The following is a 15,546-nucleotide window of genomic DNA, read 5'->3' as shown; positions in this document are numbered from 1 at the left end:
CCGAGCACGTTTTCAGTGCTCCCATGGAAATCCCTGGATTGTTTTGCAGAACTTGAACAGTACAAATGAAGTCCCTGCTGTTCCAACGGAGTTTATTTTCCGTTCTTTGGCAACCCCTTTGTAGCATGGAACAACAGCACAAATTCCTTTTTTTCTTTTTTGGCAATCACGCAAAAAGGCAAAAAAAAAAAAGAAAAAAAAAGTCACTGGACTGACTTTAGAGTCATTGTCCTCTGCACGTGCTGAAGAAAAAAAAGATTTTTCCGTTTCGCTTATTTCTTCAGCAAATGGAACGGGGCAATGCTTTTTGGCGTCATATAATCCACTAGGATTGCTCAAGCTAAATGCAACTCTGTCATTGTTTTCATTCTGCAATCCACTCACCGTGACAAGGCAATAAGACATGTCTCCCCCTCTCCCTGATGTGGTGCTCTTTGACCACTTGAGCATGTTCCTTGTGGTAGGTCTCCCTTATACGTATAAGCAGCTTATTCCGAGAGCTTGACAAACATTAGGATCTGTTTATTCCACATCACTATGGTTCTCACTGTTAAACTAAGATATAAACACAACAAATTAAATCAATGTATGCTTAGTCACATCTGTTTCATTTATGTCCAACTGGTGCCACTGAGGCAAAAAGTGCTCTGATTCTTTCCACATTGTTCAAGCTGAAAATTAACTGGCTTTGCGCACAATGAAACTCATACTTGTGTCAAAGAATTGGATCACTTCTATTGTTTTAAGGCAGAGTGACTTACAGTTCCCGTGTACCAGTCTATTATGGATGCAAAGGGGAACATTTCCTCTTTTATTTCCCCTGTTTACCTCGCTGGGTTTATTTTCATGTGTTTCTAACTAAAACCATCTCTGTTGTTCCCCAACAGAATTAAGGCAGCACCAGGTGTGAAGATAATGGCCATCAGAGTCAGTGATGCAGACCAGTGGGGAATTCAAGAGGAAGTAGACAATGGAGGGATGCAGACCACTGCCTCTGTTGTTTGTGTGCGTAATGATCCAAATATAGAGAGCAGGTAAGACATCCAAGCTATTTGATGCCTCACCATAGAGGTGATGTCTAGCAAGAAAATAATAGTCCCTTTTATAAACGATGCTGCTTTTGAAAGCACTGCTGTCCTTTCACCACCCTCCTAAATTCAAAAGCCTTGCCAAATTATAACATGATTCCATGTTATCTTACGAAAGCTTTAGGGTTTTTTTTTCCAGTGCTTCATAAGTGAATAACCTAATTATACTCGATACAGCAGAAATTACCTCTCTCCTATTGTCTGTCACCTAGGGGGGATGGTAGGAATAAATGCCTGCTGCAAAAGAGCCAACAGCAAGAAGTGGATTAAAATGGGAGAAATACTACAAATAATTTAACAGCATATAGGACAGCGCTCTCACTTTTATTTGAAAAGCTATAAAACTAATAGCTACCAAGTATCATTCATTACCACCGCAGCATACCTATGGTTGTCTCAGACTTCTCATGAATGCCATATATATTTATGATGATGATGCTCTACAAACTATATCCAAAGATATCAAAAGTAATGGAAATTTAAATTGTGACTCAAAATTATGTATTTTATAATACAAGCAATTGCTCTTGCAACTACACTATATTTAGAGAACACAAAGCATATGTTTAGCCCCAAATTGTATTGTAGCTAGTCACAAAACTGTGTCAGACTTTAAATTCGAGAATCCTCCTTCTGCATCTGTCCTTCTCTGAAGATCCTTTTAAGGAAGAAAAACAGATGATTGTGTCTGTTCAGACCCAGGGAAATTATTATTGAATGTTTGGATTTCAGATTCAATTTCTCACCAGTTTCACATTCCATTTCTCATGCTATATTTGAGGAACAAACACCGCAGGGACCTATTTAAATAAAAAGTTGTCAATGAGATTTCTAGTGCAAAATTTCAATGGAATATTTCTATCCATACTGGGTTTCTTTAACTTCTTCTCCCCTATTTTTAGCCTTCTCCACTCACTTCTTCCCCCCTCCCGCCCCAAAGTGGCAAACCCAAATTTTGGGGTCTGATTTATCTGGGTCCCATATTGGAGGTTGAAGGGAAATTCTAGCTTTTTTTTGTAATTTGCTGCTGTTCATTTTCATCATAACAATTATCATTGCTATTCTTATAGCTCACCTATTTCTAACACATGGGATGGGCACTGCATAATTTGTTTCTGATTCAGTTCTTTTTCAATAAGACTCCTTGTGTCTTCTGTGGCTAAAGCTTTAAAAGCTTTGGGAGGACTGTCTGCCAGTGCAGGGTGTTTGACTGGGAGGAGAACCACCACTGTTATACTGGAGTTACAGTTGCCACATGCAGACTTGGGCTATGAAAACTCCAATGATTAAATTCAGTCAAGGTTTCTCTGAATGAACCCAGATTGCCAGTCAAGAGGCTTGCTCAATATTGACCTCAAGTTTAGATTTTCCATTACAATAGCTGTGATCTATGTTCCATTTAGAGCAACAAACCCCCATCATATTAAAAGGGAAATGCTGAGGTTCAAGGAAATCTTAATATTATTCTTTGCTGCAGAAGAATCTATTTAATTGAACTGAAGTTACTAATTTTTGTTTTAGTAAAGCAAAAACTGTGGAGAACACTGAAAGTTTTTGCCTTGTACATGTTTCACTAATCCATGAAATTATACCTGTCACAGTAACTTAGTTTTTATTAACACTGTTTTTTACTTTGTGTTGAACTGTTAAATTATACAAAAGCAACAAATCTCAAGTTAATTAATACTTTGACCCTTTCCTTTGTGAGATTAGTTTTAATATTTCTGGATTAATTAAAGTATGCAAATAGAAACTGCTGAAAGATCGGTTCCAGATTTGCAAATATTGTAGCGCTTAGAGTAAATATTTAACTTTGATCTTTATTTTAATTTGCTTTTTTTTTTTGGCCTTGACACTCTTTCTTTTGAACAATGTGTATAGTTCATATACAGATTCTGCCACTTTGTTTGTTGGTTCATTTAAATCATTGGGGGCTCAAATCCTGCTCCTATTTCAATCAATATGGCAAAATTGCCATTGGGACTGATTCTGCATCCCTTGCTTCTGTTAGTAACTTCAAGTAGCTTCATTCAAGTCAAGTGGAGTTTTACCTGAGGAAGATGTTGCAAGATCATGCTCCTTAATTGTATAGCAAAAGGACAGACTGTAAATATTGATAAATAATTTTTTCCTTGAGGGACTCAGCCAGTTCCCACAGAAGTCAGTGAGCTCAATGTTATACCACTGATTTCCTTGGAGTGAAACCAGTGTAAAGCTGGAGTGAGCTGTAGCTCACGAAAGCTCATGCTCAAATAAATTGGTTAGTCTCTAAGGTGCCACAAGTACTCCTTTTTTTTTTTTGAATTGAGCCTAATAATTTTAGTGGAAGCATGTCATCCTGGAGGAGGAACTTCTTCTGTTTGCTAATATTTGCAGCATATACTTTTGCTTTACAATTAAAGGGAAAGATCCTGCAACCCTCACTCCAGTGGACTTCAATGGAACTATTTGGATGAGTAAGAGCTACTCATATATAAGAGAGAGTTGCAGAAGCGGGTATTCTGTTGAAATTTCCCTGACTACTTTTGGATGCCCTTACCTTACTGAGGTCTGTTTTCCACTACTTAGTCATCAGCTGCTATTGCTTTCCCCAATGCTTAGCTCTGATAAGAGTCATGAAGGACCTTGGAGTCAGACTTTGACTACAAGAAGAACAGTGGCTTTAGACTGCAAGACATTCATAATCCAGTTTCTATTCCTTTTAGCTGGCATTATCTTTCAGAGCCCTTTCAAATTTGCTTACTTTTCTAATCTTTCTCCTCCTTCTCTCTGCGGTATTATCCTTTATCATGAGTTTTTCATCTCCCTTTTTCACATTTGTGAATGCAAATTGAGTGTTTGTTAAAATATTTTAAATTAAGACCTTTCCTCCTTTCATGCCAAGTGCATCATGCCTTGTCTCTACAACACTTACCAAAAAAAAAAAAATCCTTATCACAATGGCTCAGGCGGTTTACATTATATTCTATTAAAAATCCATTTTGTCTAGAGTTGTCACCATTCATAGATTAAAGCTTTCCGGAGTGTGTTTTGTTAGGAACACATTCATAAATTCACCTCCTTAGAACTCCAACACATCCCATAAGCTTGTATTTCAAATCTCTTTCGATAACATGCTTTAACAAAGAGCATAAAAGGGAGCAATTATTGTATTTATTTGTATATATTCCCAGACACACTATATAGGTTCTTATATCACCCTCACCACCGTAGTGTCTGAGCACCTTCCAACAGTGCATTAAGAAACATGACTAGCATCTGTCATTTGTGCTCTCTCTCGTCCTCTCCGCAGGGGCAGAACTGTGTGGTAGTATTTTGTTTTGATAGTGTTGTGGTTTTTTTTTTTTTAAATACCTATGCCACTCTGTGTTAATACCGGTGAAGGCAAGGTTGCAGAAGTGTGCTGGGCGCTTGAAGCAGAAGGTGATGAAGTCTCTGATGATCCTTAGTTCCTGTGGAGTCTGGCACTAGCCCCTGAGAAAACTGTTTCCTGCACAGATGAGCTTTGCTCTTATTGTGAATACATGTGAGCACGCCTACACTATTCAGGAGTTATTTAATAAGCATGCCTTGTCACTTCCAAGTGGCAACTGTTTACATTTCAACCAGCTACTGAGAGGTCAAAGCAAAGGAAACCAGAAAAGGAAAAACTAGGAAGGAAGACATGAAAAGATTATATATTGGACAGATCTTTGAACACAGCAGCTGCTTGACAAAACAGACTCTGGTGCTGAATGTAGTAAAACCTGATAGAACGTTCTAATTTTTTTTAATCTATTAGGCAAATAAAAATCTTGCTGTCATTCATGAGGATGCAGTTTCTACTCCAAGCACATACACATGGAGCCAGAGTCTCCCTTTTCATGGGGAAAAATTATCATTTTGTGGGCCTGATCCTGTGAAGGGCTGAGTGCTGCTTGTGAGGTTTTGTGCACTCTTATCTCCTGGTGACTGCATTGGGAATTGAGTCCTCAGCATCCCATTTACAGTCCTTACCTTGTTTTCAGGATTGGGTCCCTTGTCGTCTAGGAGCATGTGGCTTAATACATAAAGCGGTAGCAAGAAAATAGGTCGAATGCCAGTAACTGGGAGACTGCCAGTCACACTAGTGCTTAATAATGTTGTGAGAGCTGATCCTGTGCCCACTGAAGACAATGGACTTTTTCCTTTGAATTCAGCAGGAGCAGGATTGGGTCTTACAACTCCATAGCTCCTTTCTTTGCAAAGAATCTGAAAGCACCACTGGAATGTAGCTACCTCTGGTTGGCATGTAGCTATTGCATAGCAGCCTGGGACATAGTAGGGTCGGGAAGCAAAAGGTGAAAGACATCTGGGAAAATACCTACTTTTGGGAATGTGCTGTGGGAACTTGCGGCCTAATTCTGCAAGGTGCTGAGCACCATCCCTCCCTCTGAAGTCACTGGGAAATGAGCACTCAGCATCTTGTAGTACTGGGTTATTTAAAGTCACCATAGAACAGGACATTGGTTTTTGAAGGTCTCATCTGAAACACTTCCCAGTACAGGATATTTTTTCATGGTGCTCAATTTCTCTTCCCTGGAACGTGGAGGGGATCAGTTAACCCTCCCGGGATTTGAATCTATGGTTTGGTGGTGACTAAGCATCCCAAATGAGATGTGTAGACTGGCAAGTGGGCCCTCTGCTTTTTGAAGGTGTATATTTAGTATGGGCCAACTTCTTCACTCAGAAAAACTTTGCCATTGAATTCTTTGGCACAATTGCCTGAGGGAGGAGTGTGCGATGTGCCTCTAAGTCTATGACGAACTAGCACTTTAATGAGAATGGTTATATTTATGCTAACTAGCAACATTAATTGAATTGATCCTTCCCTCAATAGTATTATTGAGACCAAACAAATTATTTTCACTTAGGGGAATATTTCCTCTCGAGGTCTGTAATACTGCTTCTGTCTATTAGGTTATCTACCACTGTATAAATCAAACTTACGCTAAAGTAAGTCAGACTACAGAAAAGCAGGGGGATAGTGGGGAGGAGGTGGGAAGAAATCTATAGGGATATCTTTTAATTTTCATCAAGGAATATTTATTCTGTCACTTGAAAGTTTTTTTTCACCTGATAGAGGCTAGCCCGACTGCACATAATTTGAAGAAATTGGTCTTTAAACTTGGATAAAAGTTAGAGTTAGTAGTTACCTTTCCATATTTCGCATGGGAGAAAAAATATATTCTACCCCTCTTGAAAACATTTTCCATTTAACTCAAGATACCTTGATAGCCACACACAGCAAATCAGTTGTGATAATATGTATCTTTAAACCAAAGAATAGAAGTGGCATGACTGTGTGTGCAAATGGATTCTTCTATTCTGAAGAGGTTTTTCTGTACTTGGGAGTGTCACTAGAACTGGTAATATCACGCAAAAGAAGGAACATTTTAAGTGTGACTGCCTGTTTTTGTGTTTTATATATACATGTGCACGTTCATACAATATATACAATATATACATTGTATATATATATATATATATATATATTTTATATATATATAATATATTGTATAGATATTGTATACACAATATATACATATACACATTCATACCATGTGTGCATATTTGTTGCATATAAATGTATGTACATATTATTTGAGCTGGCACAAACTACTGAACAAAAACATTGTTTTTTCTTTTCTTTTTCCTGGTGGTCCCTGCCTCAAAATTCAGAGTCTGGGCTCTCTTTTGCTACACTCATCTTTGTGAAAAGGGCTGTGATGATCCCTATCCACTTTATTCTGGGCAACATTATTTTTCCCACTAGATGTTGCCAATCCCACTCAATATCAGAAGGTAATAAACAAATGCTCACCCTGTAGCTGGAATGGTAGGGAAGGGTTCTGCTTTGAGGCCAGTGCCAGTCCTGTGCTATGTATTGGCCGGTATGTGGCACGCTCTCAGTGACAGGATTATGACTGCACACTGTAGCCCCGTGACAGTGTTCCTGAACCTCGTTGGACCACACACGTCTTTCTGCTGTAGCACTGTTAGCCACCCAGCCAACTGGGCTTGATTCTGCCTGAATTCTGCCCTCACGCTGCAGTAAGTCCATCAGCAACCTGGCCTGTGGGAGAACAGATGCAGGCCTTGGTTTTTCACATACCTTGTTCATCAATTAAAAATGGAACCTCACCCAGTCATCTGACCTGTCATTGAACATCAATGACAAATCAGGTGGCTGGGTTATTGGCGCTTGTTAAAGTCGTGTGTGTGTGTGTGTTTGTGTGTGACATCTAGATATTGACGCTAACAGGCAGTTAATGTAAATGGGGAAATTGGCATGTTTGTGGTGCTGCTGTTCTTTCACTTAATCTTTTTGCTGACTCCAGTGTTTGGAGCTGTGTTGATACTCAGGAAATAGCAGGCAAGGTAGGTACTGTGCTGCTACTTACTAGACGTACATATAATTTGAAATACACAAGCTTTCAGGCCCCAAAGGTCCCTTGTTGCAGGGTTGGCAGTTCAGACAGAGATCAGATGGCCTGGCACTCAGGTGTTGAGCCCCAACAATGTCCTTTGCAGTCATCTTAGGAAAGTCACACTGGAGTGAATGTGAATGAAAATTAAACATGTACTTAACTTCACACACAAAATTAAGTGCTGTCTTGAATAGGGATGGACTTAAGCAGATGCTCACATGCTTTCCTGAATCAGGGCCTAAGATTGTAGGCTATTTGGGACCTTGCTATCTTTTACCATATGTTTGTACAGCACAAGACTGATCTTGAATGCGGGTTGGTTGCGGGCTGTCATACAAATGATTACCTAAATGAGGACCAGCATCTTGCCATGGCGCACACAGGAGTGTGCTGTTAACTACACCCACATAAGGCTCTGGGACATGCTCCATAGCACTCTAGGGACACGGTTTACTGCAAAAGAAGCTTGCTAGGCCTCAAGCATATAAGAACTACACCTGGCTGATGGAAGCTCAGTTTCACCTGTTGCTTCTACACAAAGCAGCAGTAACTCCTAAAGAGAAAGGCAAAACTTGTTGTGTCTTATTTCAAGCCCATGCACATGCTGTGGGCTGGAGTCCGGCTTAGAAGCCATTAGGTTGAGCTATTAGTAAGGAGAGAGTGCGAAAAAATGAGCAGATGGGACAAAGAAGAAAAACATCTGTGGAAATATAGGGTGAAAAATAGAGCGGAATGAAAACTACATAGAGAGGGACTGTAAAGAAAGGACTGGAGAGAACAGTTCTAGTGGGAAAATAGAGAGGGCTCACTTCTGTAGAGAGGGTAAGCTCAGCTTGCATCAATTTACAAGTGACCCCTGAATTTGGCCCAATGTATGTAAAGCAACCATCTGTGCTCACCAGCTTTGTGCAGAAGCTTTTCTATCCCTGTCAGAGAAGCTCTGGCTTTTCTTCAGCTGGAAAAACATGTTTGTTTCGCATAGAAAGATGACTCAATTTAAAAAGAGAGTCTCAAGCTACAGGAAAAATGTCTGCTCAGACAGTTCTGCAAGCCTCGTGAAGGCAAACAGTAGCTCTGGTTTATTTTATGGCTGTGTGTGGGCTGAAATGGAGTGTTTGTGCAGTGGGCTTCTGTGTGCCTTGTGAATCAGATGACACTGAGATGGGGGAAGGCCAGGTGCAGATTAAAGGATTTGCACAGGTCCTGTGGTCCCACCGTCCGATTGACAACGTGCTATCACCACTACCTCACTTCACCAGGGGAAGGGCAACGACTCTGCTAGGAATATCCTACATACTAATATAGTCACAGTTGAAACGCTGTAGCCCTGTCCCTTCAGTTTTGGGGCCACTTAGACCTTCATTCAGAATAGCTTCCTTAGTTAGGACGTCACTTACGCACATGTTTAGTTGTAAGCATCTGCTCAAGTCCCATTTATGTCGGTTGTAATGATAAGGAGGTACTCAGGGTTAGCTTTGTTAATCCTAGTAAAAGCAGCACCATGCTGAAAATATAAATGGTGACCGTAAGCCATGTTAGGGTTAACTAGATGGATTTAGTTTGTTACACCTGAAAATACTGGAGAAGTCAGAAATTAACCTCTTGAACAATGCTGAAAGCTTATGAGTAAATTGAACATTTTTGCAGACAAATTATTTATTTATTTCTGGCAATCACATACAAAGGGATTGAAGGATACAGAGGCCAGAACTGTTTTTTCTTATATTATGAGAGGAGTAATTGAACACAAACTGAAATTGGGAGGCCTGTGTTTTAGGAACCTCTGAGGCCCATCTTACTGATTTACTATTTGTAAGTCAGCCAATTGGAAGGTCCGGCACACATTTGAATTCCATTACAGATGCATTGACTTGCTTACTTAACAATCAGTGCATTAAAGTATAAAAGCCAACAACTAGTTTACTCAGCGTTTAGTCAAAATTTAAGCCCATTTTATTGTCTGGAGGTGCGATAGACTGGAAAGCATTATGTTTTTTACTTTTTGATTTATTTGACTCCTCAGTGCCAGATACATTATAAACCAACTTAGCATTAACTTTACACAAATTAATTTTTGCTTGTGTTAGAATTCCCCCTCCTCCCCAGCTTAAAGGGTTTGATTGAGAAGCCAGTGATATAATGAGTATAAAATAAAAATCAAATTGAAATGAGCTGTTAGGAAGGTCTGTGTGTGTGCGTGTTTAAACACCTGGTGTTGTTTTGAGAAGATATTTTGTTGGAATAAGACTAAGGGCAAATCTAATGCTAATTCTGTAAACTGTGGGGCACGGGCTGTCTTTTTGTTCTGTTTGTACAGTACCCGGCGCAGTGGGGTCCTGGACCATGACTAGGACTCCTAGGAGCTACTAGAAGACAAATAATAAATAATAATAATAAAAATGGAAGTCAGTGATAAAGTTCTCAGTGACTTTGGTGGAGCAGGATCAGAGTGCACCAGATTAGCGTCCTTTCTGCTGGTGCAAGGGAGATAGAGGTGCAAGCAGTGTGATTGGCAGCAGCAGTTCATTACAGGGACAATTCCACACTCCATCAATGCTTATTTATGGGAGTGGTCCCATGGGCGTCCCTGGAGCTGTTTGCATGAGTACTACTTGTAAGAGTTGCGGGATTTGGCTCATAAGGAGTGAAGAGTTATGGGAACAAATTGTGCCTGCTAAAGAACTTCACTCTGTAATGTCTAGCTAAAAATGTAGGCCACCAGGTACATTTCTTGAACATGTGACCTGTGGGCACTTGAACACAGGGACTTAAAGGCTAACATTCAGTTCGTTCTTTCTGTACAGTTTGGTCTGGGTAAGTTTTCCCATGATACCTGTTGCGGAGCTCACTTTGAAATATTACAGTCCTTAAGGCAACAAGCAAGCTTACCTTAAGAGTGACTGCAAATGGCTTAACTCTTGGATATGCCTCTTTTGTGTGTTTAAATAAGCAAGTCTCCATTCACTTGAAAGTTTTGGGGCCTGTTGGGCCCAAAAGTTTTTGTAACAAATGTAGTCCCAGAATTTTAAGAAGTAAAGTCGTCTTAGAAGACAGCTTTGTTGTTAGGGGTCTCTCTTTTGTGTGTCGTCTAAAAATCCTGTAGTGAAATTTCTGTTTTCTCATTTGTAATCTCTAGATTGTGAATAGTGCTGTGCAGCTGTATAAAAGCACGGAGAGGCGGTGCAAGAATCCTTCCCCTCAGCCCCTCCGGCACCGGTGCATGGTCCGGTCACAAACCCAAGCCTGGCATTTATTGCTTGGGTTGATTGCTCATGGCTCCTATTGTTATATATGTTAATTTATCCAAAGGGCTTGGGGCCAGGAACGGCCCTGTGTCCCTCCCACTCTGTACAATGGAGTAGAACTGGTTAGGCACAGTCAGTATGCTGTAGTTTTTCTAAGGGTATCCGTACACTGGAGCTCAGGATGTAGCTTCCAGTTCAGATAGACAGACCTGCCCCAGCTTGGTTAGTGCTAGCGCACCAAAAATAGACGTGTAGCCATGACAGCGTGAGCAGTGGGAGGGGTTAGTCGCCCCCAGTACAATGCCATCTGATACCCTAGGTACATACTTGGGGCGTCTAGCACCTCCTGCCGTGCATGCCATTGCTACTACACTTCTAATTTTAGCATGCTACCGTGATCAGATCTAGCGTAAGTATGTCTACCTGAGCTGGGAAATGACACCTCCACCTTCAGTAGAGATATAACCCGATAGCAAGTCGGCTGTGCTCCTGAAGCTATGAAACTGCAGAGTTTAACATCGAAAATCCCCAATGTCAAAACCAAAAACCACTCAACAAATGCCAGCAACATCACGAGCCGAACATGAACGAGTCTTGAATCGGTTGCTGAGTTGCTTGAGTTTGACACATTTTAGCTCCTCAGGTAACTGGCTATTTTGTTTATGTGTGTGCTTGGTGCTGTACAAGCTGCAAAGAAAGACATGGCCCCAGCCCAGAGAAGTTTTCAGTCTGCACATTAAACTCTAGAAATTCTCCAACTTAACAGTGAATGGAGAGTAAAGATGTTTGGTCTTAAGGTACCTAGTTTTCAACTTCTTTTAGGTAGTTTTTTTTTCTAGGCTGATTTCATGGATACATAACCAGGGTTTCATTTAGTCAGATAAGCACTCATCTTAATGTTGTACCATTTAATTTCTTTAGTGTCAAGAGGAGGAAATAAGTTATTCCTCTCTTTAAAAGAGTGATTTAAGTAGGGAATAATGAATGCAAAATGCTGTAGTTAAAAATCAGCAGATAAACTGATGGATCATCTGTCACTCTTAAGCCTTGCTCTAATGGGAAGGGAGATAATCATTTAAAAAAATAAAAATGGTAGTGATGAATTTAGTGTATGTTGGCTGTGAATCACTTTTTAACGAAAACTGTTATTTCTCAATTTATCAAGCGCTCAACACATACGCTCCCCTCTGACCTACATACTGTAGGAGCAAGAAGTTATTTTCAAGGGTCTTTTAAAGGACTGAGCACATAAGATGAGACATTTTGCAGCTTATAGGCCTGAATTTTCCATTGAATTACACCAATTTAGTCTCTAAAGTGCCACAAGTACTCCTTTTCTTTTTACCGATTTTATATGAGTGGGGCTCCATTAAATTCAGTGAAAGGGCAGAGTTATTGCAAAAGAAATGATGCTACAACATGAAAAGCTTTCATAGACACGAGCATAAAGCTGGACTGAACACAGCAGAGAATCAGGCCTTTGGTGTTTTGGTAACCTGCTGCTGCCTGCTTTTATACAATTAGAAAAGTCAGCATTTGAAGGGAGTTATCAACAGAGTTATATTGGATATAGCAACGTTTCTCTATACTTAGGAAAGGAATTGGCTGTGTGGTAACTGTTGACTATTGGAGACTGTTGCCTTTATTAATTTACAAAGAGTTGCTGCCAATGCATTATTTTTTTCTTCCGTATAAATATATTGTAACTGTAACAAAAGGCAAATGAAGAATTAAAAAAAATTACTATAAATTACTATCCAAAGTTTAACGCAATCCAGTTTTTTAAAAAAAAATTAAATAAACTCTTCCTGGGATTTCCAGGAATGTACACTAGGAAAGGGGGTCTCTGTTAAAATCAAACTTACTGGAAAAGTCTTTTAATATCTCCCACATACCAAAAATAATTGTTTGTTCATCTTTTATATTGTGGTGGCACCAAAAGGTGTCTGCCAGGTCTGGGACTGCATTTCTGCAGGCAGGATTCTTCAGAAGGGTTCACAAACTACAACTGGGGTTAGATTTCCAAAGCCCCCTGAAGTCAGTGGGTGCCTTTTCACTGACTTGTGTGCCTTTAGATCTGGCCCTAAGTGAGGCGCTGAGCTGGTGTATGATAACTGATGGTCTCTGCCTCAAGCAGCTTATGAGAATCTAATCTAGCTAGGTTCTTATACCGTGCCCATTGCTACGCTGACTTGAACACCTATCTTCACTGTTAATTAACAACATTGTAGAAGGGAGATTTTCAAGTCCATACTGCTGTATGTTTTCCAGCTCATCAAAGATATATATCTGTTGTGTCTGTAGCTTTATAAAGTGGTGCATTCATCAGGGGTAACATCGGTCCTTGGCCTTTGCAATAAGTGTCAATGTAGATGTGTTTACCTTACCTCTTGTCTGTAACAGTTCCACGCAGCAGATATTCCACAGGCTATTCACTGTTGATGGCCAAAGGTCGATGAAAGCCTTTCCCTTTGTGGCATAATTTCTTTTGCAATGTGAAACAGAGGCGGTCACTCTTGCATGATTGCAATAACTCTGCCCTTTCATTTTACATTGTTAGAGCAGCTGAACAAAACGGGTCAAACCCTGGACTGCAGCTCCCCATCCTTGTTATGTCAGTGCACAATTAGCTAAACTTTTTGTGTTTCACATTATGTTGTTGCCCCAAGCCAGGTGAACAAATGCACTTTACAGAAAGACTATGATGAAGAACGAGACATGAATATGTTATCAGAAGCCAAAATTACAGGCTTCCTTTTCTGTTGACTTGGTGCCTCAGCATCATTATATTTATTCCTCATGTGACTGTTTTAAAATGCTGCAACGTGCACCATTTTTTGAACCTCACAGAACATTTTCTCCTTTGATCTTTTAAAATTAACAATAAATGTCATAAATAGCAGGTATCAGAGGATAAATAGCAGGAGAGCTGGGTGGACAGGAGAGAGATTTGTGTGAACCGTTCGAGTGGAAAACATAATTGATCACCCATCGCAGAATTTGGAGGAACCGTTGTGCTTTTGCCTCTTGTAATTCAGTGAATTTGTAAGGTTTTTAGTTTGACAGTAGATTAGTCTCTTAAATTTCATTTATTTGATGAAGGGAATGGCTGCTGGACTACTTCCTCCCCATCTCCTCTGAACTCCAGCAGAGATCCACAGAACTTATGTAGTGACGTGAACTGTAATTCTGTTTCAGCCATGATTATATGTCAGTCTGCAGTACACTGTAAGTGGCACTTTTGGAATCCTGCTGTGAGTGGTTGATTAGATTCTGGTCGCTTTTAGTCCTGTACATAAGATATTTTTAATTTAACTTTTATATTTTTTTTTTTACAAAGCAGAGAAATGCACACAAGTTATGGAGATTTTTTTTATTTTGTTTTTTTTGCTAACAGTGCTTGCTTAAATACAGAATATTAGGAAAGACTGAGTTTCCATCAGAAGTCTTCCCACCTGTCTCAAAAAGCAAGTAAATAAATAAATGTGAAGACTCATATCGGCCTCAGAATTGGTAGGGTAGGTCTGAGGCCAAGATAGAATTTCCCTACAAAACATGACTCATAAATTGCATTTGGAACTCTCTATAATAAAATGAACTGTAACTGCAAGTGTATCTGTAGCCAGGCTTGTTACATTTTTCATTGTCAGCACAAGCTTTCTCCTCCAAATATCCTATTGAACCAAAGAAAGAAACTCTGCTCTCTGTTAATGCTGATGTCTATAATTCATCCCGTTCATTTTCTGCACTGTTATTTTCTTAGTGTGCTTCTCAAACTTATATGGTACAGCAGAACTTAATTGATCAGGTCTGATGCACTTCTTTTCTATTCTTGGCAGAAGTGTAGGCTGCTTAAGCCATTCTGTGGGAGATGCCTTCTGGAACATGCAACGTGCCGCACTTTTGGGATATGACAGGGTTAGGGCTTAATTCAGGAAGATCCTTTTAATTAGTTTTGGACACTTTCTTTAACGCTGCCAATTAGGCTGTCGACTCTGAGCAGCTTTTGCAAGCAGGGAACATTTATTTCTGTAGGCCCGATGCTACAAGCTCTTTGCAGCATGAGTAGCCCCACTGGGTTTTGTGGGATTACTTGGGTGAGTAAGAGATTGACTGCTGGACCCCAGTGAGTGCTGGCAGTGTTCACATGTTAGCAGAATGTGTATGATAGCTGCATGCAAAGTTAGAAAGTGTATATTATTATTAATTTAATAGATTAAGGCCAGAAGAGACCATTAGATCAGCTAGTCTGAGTCCTGTATAACCCAAGTCTGTGGCAGAGTGTACCACCTTTTTAAGGGATAATCTGGGGTTTATAGCCAAGACAGTCTGGGTGCAATCAAGGAGCACCCTTCCCCTCCTCAGGGCTGGGCTATATAAACAGGAAAAGAAAGCTGAGCAGGACAGAGGGGACCAGAACCACGTTGGCTGCTACAGGTTCAATATGCTTGTCTGACCTGGGCCCTAGAGACTTTTTCTGACTATACGATGGGTTGCTGTGACTCAAGGCAGTGAGGTCAAGGCCTTATGAAGTGAGTTAGGGGCAACACCCCAGATTTGACATGTAAGGAAAGGGAGAAAGTCTGCTTGCTCCCTAGACCAATAAGACAGCTAAGAACTCTGCTGACCGTGGTCGGTTTGAGGGCCTTATTAAAGGAGATGTATGGGGAAGGGAGGCTTGTTAGTTTGGTTCTGGCCTCCTCCTTTTAGGATCCTGTACACAGCCACAGAATTTCACTCAGTTGCCTCTATACTGAGCCCAAT

The 15,546-nt window shown here is 40.2% G+C and overlaps 1 protein-coding gene across 5 annotated transcripts in view; it reads left to right on the top strand.

Annotated features, from left to right (window-relative positions):
• Positions 1–15,546, top strand: part of TMEM132B (transmembrane protein 132B) — a 421,597-nt gene that overhangs the window by 220,505 nt on the left and 185,546 nt on the right. For 4 of the 5 annotated variants that reach the window (XM_075120021.1, XM_048821144.2, XM_075120018.1 and 1 more), the window contains one exon: positions 888–1,034. The exons of the other annotated variant lie outside the window; for it this stretch is intronic. In XM_075120021.1, the coding sequence (XP_074976122.1) occupies positions 888–1,034 (147 nt within the window). The remainder of the gene's footprint in view (positions 1–887; positions 1,035–15,546) is intronic. 5 annotated transcript variants of the gene reach the window in all.

This window comes from Caretta caretta, chromosome 15, assembly GCF_965140235.1.
Source record: "Caretta caretta isolate rCarCar2 chromosome 15, rCarCar1.hap1, whole genome shotgun sequence".
NCBI classification, from domain to species: domain Eukaryota; kingdom Metazoa; phylum Chordata; order Testudines; family Cheloniidae; genus Caretta; species Caretta caretta.
Note: the sequence above shows the minus strand (reverse complement) of the source record. Positions and strands in the feature narration are given on the sequence as shown.